At 62.2% G+C, this 6,199-nt stretch overlaps 1 protein-coding gene across 1 annotated transcript; it reads right to left on the bottom strand.

Annotated features, from left to right (window-relative positions):
* Positions 1-1,186: 1,186 nt before the first annotated feature.
* Positions 1,187-5,594, bottom strand: BTBD17 (BTB domain containing 17). Its single transcript, XM_040639855.1, has 3 exons — positions 5,510-5,594; positions 3,817-4,093; positions 1,187-2,261 (listed from the first exon to the last, which is right to left on the bottom strand). Exons 1-3 carry the CDS (start codon positions 5,592-5,594, stop codon positions 1,187-1,189), a joined length of 1,437 nt encoding a protein of 478 aa, XP_040495789.1.
* Positions 5,595-6,199: the final 605 nt, after the last annotated feature.

Genomic DNA, 6,199 nt, shown 5'->3' with positions numbered 1-6,199 from the left:
GACCAAGGAATTATGAGGGTGCCTGCCCACCACCTCCATGCTTTCAGTGCCGCTGGGGAAGGGAGGTGAACTCAGGAGGCACAGCTGGGATGACAGGGCTTCCTGGCCTCCCAGCCCTGGATAGAGCCCTGTTGCCAAAACCATATAGAGACCTGTGGCCGGACTCAGCCTTGGAGATGGGAGGGGGAAAGGAGCTGTTCATGGGACAGGGCCCCTGGGCCCACATCTGGGGCAAGGACATCCTGGATTGTTGGGGAAGGAGCCAACATCACTTCGAATACTATGGTTGGGGCAGAGGAGGGAACCTGGTTTCATTATTTGGCAGTGGAACAATAAAATCCCATTTGGGTCTTGATGGTTATGTTGGAAACTAGACCTTGTCCAGAAGGTGGGGTGGCCATGACTGATTAAAAGGCAACCCAGCTGCCTTCCTCCTCCCTCCCCGATACCCCATCTCCCTCTGGCTGGTTACACTGCAGCAACCTACAAATACCTGGGGGAAAGGGGTTTTTCTCTAGACCGTCCCCAGGAAGGGTGGGGCCAGCAAGGTCTGCTCATGCCCCATCTCACCAACCTTCATAGCTGCCTCGGATCCCTCCCACGTGAGCTCAGAGACTTAGGAGGGCTCAGACCATTAGAAAGCCTAATGACTCCTGAATGGGGGTGGAGAGTGGTACCCTCTGGAAGTCAGGGCTCAGAAATTGCCCAGCTAAGTAAGCCTCTTGGCTTCAAGGTGCAAAAACTCCAGCAAAAAGGTCCTGGAGTCCCCCAGTTTTCCCAGGCTGGCCCATTAGGTTGCTCTTACCTGCCCTGTTCCATGTGGGGGTGAGGGACCCTCCGGGAAAAGCTAATGAAAGATAGGGGAACCCCACACCTGTGGGGCCCTCCTGGGGCTGTTTTTACCTGGGAGCTGGGTGGTTCAATCATCCCCTCGGCTCTCTGAGCATCGGTTTATTCATCCAAGAGCGCTGCCTTCAAGGCAGCTGTGAAATCAGCTCCTGAAACCAGGCACCTGCTCTGCCGCCCCTCACCTGGCCTCCACCCCAGCACCAAGGCCACCAGCTCCTGGCCGCCCAGGGGGCCCGTGTAGGCACCTCCATGCCTCGCACCCCTCCTGGACCCCGGGGGGCCACCCATGCCAGGCCTCTGTTTCCCATTCCGGAAGCGTCCCCGCCCGCCCGCTTGGCTACTTGGGGGTCCGGATGAGGGTGTGGTAGACGGGCTTGACGATGAGGTGAAGGTGCAGGGCGTTCTCCACCAGGTACTCGGAGTTGCGCCGCTGCAGGTCGGCGTGCGCCAGGAAGTCGCCCGCCTCCTCGCTGCTCTGGTGGAAGCTGTAGGCGTGGCGGACCAGCAGGCGGCCGTGCTGGCGCGCCCCCACCAGCACGGTCTTCTGGAAGCTTACGCCCGCCGCGTCGCCGCCGCTGCTGGCCGGCGTGACCACCAGGCGCGGCCGGCCGTCCTCTGGACGCGCGGCGGGCAGCGCAGTGCCCGCGGTGTCCGCGTAGACGGGCCGCAGGCTGACAGGCAGCCAGCGCGGCGAGAAGAGTACGTTCCACGTGACCCGGCGGCCTGAGTCGTGGCCGCTCGGGCCCAGCTGCGTCTGGAAGCTGGTGCTGCGGTCGTCGCGGGCGGGGTTGTTGATGACCCACGGGGCGCCCCAGGCCGGCGCGAGGTAGTTGCGGGGCAGGAAAGCGCTGCCGTTGACGTCGAAGAACTTGGCGAAGTGCAGCGGCGACGCGGCGTGGAACTGATAGGCCTGCAGCAGCAGGTCGGCCACCGCCTCGCCATGGCGCGCCAGGGCCGCCGAGCGCGCCTGCAGCTGGAACAGCTGCGCTGGCGGGATCATGGGGTAGCGGATGGCCCGCAGCGCGCGCTCGGCCACGGCGGGGGGCGGCCGGGTGCGGCCCAGCCACGCCTCGAGCGCGTGGAACAGCTCCAGCTCGTCCTGCAGCACCAGGTCCGAGCGCGGCAGGAGCTGCGCCAGCAGCTCGGGGCTCACGGCGCCCCACTCTGCGCTCGCCGCCACGGCCGACAGGTTCCAGGCCAGGAACTGCAGGCAGCTCTGCCGCAGGGCCTCGTCCCCGGTGCTCACGGCGTAGTGGTACCAGCCCACCGCCGGGCCCGCGCCGCCCGCCAGGTGCGCGCGCATGTAGTCGGCCACGCCGCGCTGCAGGGAGGCCACGCCGTACTTGGTGGCCAGCCTGTGCAGGGGGATGGCCTGGGCCAGCAGCACGGTCAGCTCCCCGCAGTAGAGGTACCTGCGGGAGGGGCGCGCAGAGATGGGGCAAGGTCAGGGCAGGGCCGGCTCTGCCCCCACCCCACCCCACACACACACCCCAAAGGGGACCCGGCCCTGGGTGGAGAGCACTGTGGTCAGGGGTGCAAGCGGAGCAGTGGGCCCTGAGGCTTCCTGTCTTCCTCTCAAGGACCGTTTCTCGCAGGGACGTGGAAACGGCATGTAGTTACTGAGCATCTAGGAGGCACAAGACTAGGAGGCTCCTGCCATCGTGGGCTTTACCACCCCGGGCTCAGATCCATACTGCACCTGCAAGTGGGCAAGTCATGTAACTTCACTGAACCTTATGCTAATCATCCGGGAAAGGGTGTAACAGGGTCATTGTGGCAGTTGGGGAAGAGTGGACTGGACTTGCTACAAAGCAGGCCATCGGCAGAGGTTAATTCCCTCCATCTTCCTCCTCTTCCCGCCAGTTCATCTTTCTCACTGGATCTTTTCTGTTGTGGGTCTTGCTTGCTCACTCCCTGTCCCCATCTGCTCCCATCACTCTGCGCACCCTTCCTGCCAGGTCCCCACCAGAGCTGCCCGCAGGTGCACCAACACCCACGTCTCCCCTTTCCCCTGCATTTTAGCCCCACTATTTTCCTCTGGGAATAAAAGATGGTTCTCAGCCTCCTTTAGAGAGAGCATGGCCATGTGACTAAATTCTAGCCAATCAGAGGTCAGCAGAGGCACAGGATGGGGCTACTGAAAGGCTGCTCTGATAGATCTGACTCTTGGGGAGAAGACCCAGTGCCCTCTGTCTTAACCCTCTTCCTACTGCCTGGCATTCTGCAGCCATCTTGTCTAAAGCGTTAAAACAGGGGCGCCTGGGTGGCTCAGTCAGTTAAGCGTCTGCCTTCGGCTCAGGTCACGATCCCGGCGTCCGGGGATGGAGCCCATGTCCAGCTCCCTGCTCAGCGGGGAGCCTGCTTCTCTCTCTGCCCCTCCCTCCTGCTCTGCTCTCTCTCTCAAATAGACACATAAAAATCTTTAATAAAAAAACCGTTTAAACAGGGTTCCTTTCTCCCACAATAGTGTGAATGGTGCCCCCTGTGCGGCCCACCGGCTGGGAGCGGGGATGGGAGAGAGAGCTGCTTACTCCCCCTGGCCCTGCAGTTCAGAAACCTGGCCATACACTAAAGCCACGTGGAGGCTTTAAAATAAAAAATATATATATAAAAGAAAAATCCCAAATCACTGCTGGGCCCAACCCCAGACCTGAAGCTGACGATCCAGAGCGGGATCCGGGAATCTGCAGTTTTTAAAAGCTCATAAGACCAGGTTTGGAAACAGCTCTGAGAGCACTTGGCAACTGGCGTCAAGGCACACAGAGCTTGCAGGCAAGGCCAGGGAGTCACGCTGCAGCTCGCGGGAGGGCAGCGGGAGGAGGGACGAATATAAGGCGGAGGCCCGGTCATCCTGATGACCTCTGGGGGATGGACAGAATGTCCTCTGAGGCGCCCGCGCTGCTGGGACCCCTGAGCCGAGAAGCCAGGGCCTCGGAAAGGGAGGAAGCCCCCCTGTTCCTCGCCCACCTAATGAACTTGTCGAAGACAGCAGCACAGTCCCGGGGCTCCTGCAGCACCACTTCGCTCTGGTTACTCAGCAGCTCCCGGAACAGCTCGCTGTGCAGGCCGAGCAGCAGGCGGTGCGTGTGGAAGACGCGGACCTCGTCGGTCCCCGCCGCCTGCACCCGCAGAACCACGTCGCTGGCGTTCCCCTGCCGCAGCAGCTCCTGCAAGCGGTGGAGCAGCGTCTGGGAGTGGTTGATGGAGGTGCCCGTGGCCTCGCCGCTGACATCAGCTCTCTGAGCTGCGGTGGAAAGGAACACGGCATGCTGAGAAGGCGCCTGGGCCCCAGGGGTGCCAGCCAGGGGTGCGGAGGGACCCGCTGGAGACGCGTGTGCTTGGGTGCGGGCGGAGGACGGGCAGGCCTGGGGAGGCCGTGTGCATTCCTGTCTGTGCCCGTGGAGCCCACGGATGCATGCACACGCGCGCGCACGTGTGTGTGTGTGTGTGTGTGCGCACACAAGCACTTCCCGGGTGGGGAAGCTTGTCAGCTTGACCCTGAGCAGCCCCTGAGAGGAGGCTCCTACAAGGGGGAGAGATCGTGAACCAGTGTGGGACAGAATGCTCCAGAACTGGTCTCCATGATGCCAGAGAGCCAGGCAAGGGTTGAGGAACCCGCCCCTCACCTCCTGAGACAAGCACCTACCAGCTCCTTCGAGGGGCATGAAGTGCACATACAGCCTGGTTTGGGATTGTGATGAGTAAGGAAGTGACAGTAGTCAGGATAGGGCTACATGAGGGGCAGAAATCAGGGATGGCTCCCTGAGGAAGTGACAAGAAGGCGCCAGCCAGAGGACAGGCACCAGCCCTGCACAAGCCCTTGAAAAGGATGGGCTGGGGGTGCTGGCAGCAGTGGGTGGGGGGAGGCAGAGCATGAGAGGAGGCTGCCAGCAGGAGGGGAAACTGTTTCCAGGCCCAGCTGCCCTCCTGGGTCCTGCCCTCTGAGACTGAAGTCCACTGGCAGCAGATGGCTTGTGGGGGACCAGAGAAAACACAGAGGGCGAGCTGGTGCTGGAAGGGGACTCTCACGGCCCCTGTGTCGAGCCTGCCAGGCTGGCCACCCTTGGCCCTTCTCTCGTGTTTCCAGGGATGCCGTGAGGGTCAGATGGGGACATGCACTCTGTTACAGAAAACTCAGGCACAGAAAATGCTGCCAGCAGCTTCTCCGAACAGAGGACAGCGTGAGGAGCCGGGGACGGAGACAAGGTGGGTGTCTGGCGGCAGCCCATGAGCACCTGCCCCAACACACACGCACGAAAGCACACACACACACACACACACACACACACACACACACGGGCCCATGTCGACTAGCAGAGAGAAGGCTCACGCGAGAGCAGAGCATCTGTGTGTAAGAGACAGGGAGACAGAGGGAGAAGGGGACGGTGAGAGGTAGGTGGGCGGTTAATTCCCCAGCCCCACCTCCCCAAGCTATCTCTTTGAAGGACCTGAACGCCAACTGCGGCCTGGGACAATAGACAGTGGAAAGATCTTCTTGTCCGAAAGAGGCCCGCCTGCCTCCCCAGTCCTCCTTCCCTCTGAGGCAGGCGGCCCTCCTCTGTAGAGCTGGACACCGCCCCCTCCCGGCCCGTGCAGCTAGGGCCGAAAGGTCCTGCCTCTCTTCCCTGCCCTCCGCACCCCCCCCCCACTGCCCACTCACCTGCTCGAGTGGCCAGACCCACCAAGGTCAGGATGGCCCAGAAGCTGGCCCAGGACCCAGGCTTGGCAGAGCCCAAACGAAGCATCTTTGTGCCCCGCCCCTGAGTTCACTGGAGGGACAGGGAAGCCCAGACCACTGTGCTCACATCCCTCCTCCTTATATAGGATTCAGCACAAGGGGATGGCACCCCCTTCCCGGCCAGCTTCCCTCCCCCCACCCAGCCTCTGCTGAGGATTGGTGGAAACTGGCCCCAGCTGTTGCCCAGGCAACCACTTAAGCCAGAGAGCGGCAGCCTGGGGCTATTGTGCTGCCCATGGGCCCCCGAGGGGGACAGATCCGGCACCCTCCCCCACGTCTTCCACCACCCAGCAGAGCTAGTCGTCTCTCTCCTGGGAGGTTTTAGGCTCTCCACAGGGCAGGCCAGGGGCTCCAGGACCTCTGGCAGCTGCTGGCCTAGAGGGTCCCCAGTCCCCTCCCCCAATCCCCAGGCCAAGTCTCCGTCCTGGCACAGAGGGTGCTTGGCAACATCTTGGCTAAAGTGCCAGGGTGAGCGGGCTGCAAAGGAAGGGCCTGGAGGAGGAGAGGGAAGCAGCGGCTCAGGCCCCCATCCCTCCCCTTCTTCCGTTTTGGGGTGGGCTAGCTCTTCAAAGAGCAGGCCAAGGGTCTCAAATAGGGGCCCACAAGATAACT

The sequence above is a fragment of the Ursus maritimus genome, unplaced genomic scaffold (assembly GCF_017311325.1).
Source record: "Ursus maritimus isolate PB19 unplaced genomic scaffold, ASM1731132v1 scaffold_24, whole genome shotgun sequence".
Taxonomy (NCBI): Eukaryota; Metazoa; Chordata; class Mammalia; order Carnivora; family Ursidae; genus Ursus; species Ursus maritimus.
This window is presented reverse-complemented; position numbering and strand designations above follow the sequence as displayed.

Excerpts from the sequence above, each read along its gene's own strand:
- BTBD17 (XM_040639855.1), bottom strand. The coding sequence starts at position 5,594 with ATGCTTCGTTTGGGCTCTGCCAAGCCTGGGTCCTGGGCCAGCTTCTGG. Across the intron at positions 4,094-5,509 it reads GGGTCTGGCCACTCGAGCAG|CTCAGAGAGCTGATGTCAGC; the intron begins GTGAGTGGGCAG and ends TTTCCACCGCAG. Across the intron at positions 2,262-3,816 it reads GTCTTCGACAAGTTCATTAG|GTACCTCTACTGCGGGGAGC; the intron begins GTGGGCGAGGAA and ends CCCCTCCCGCAG.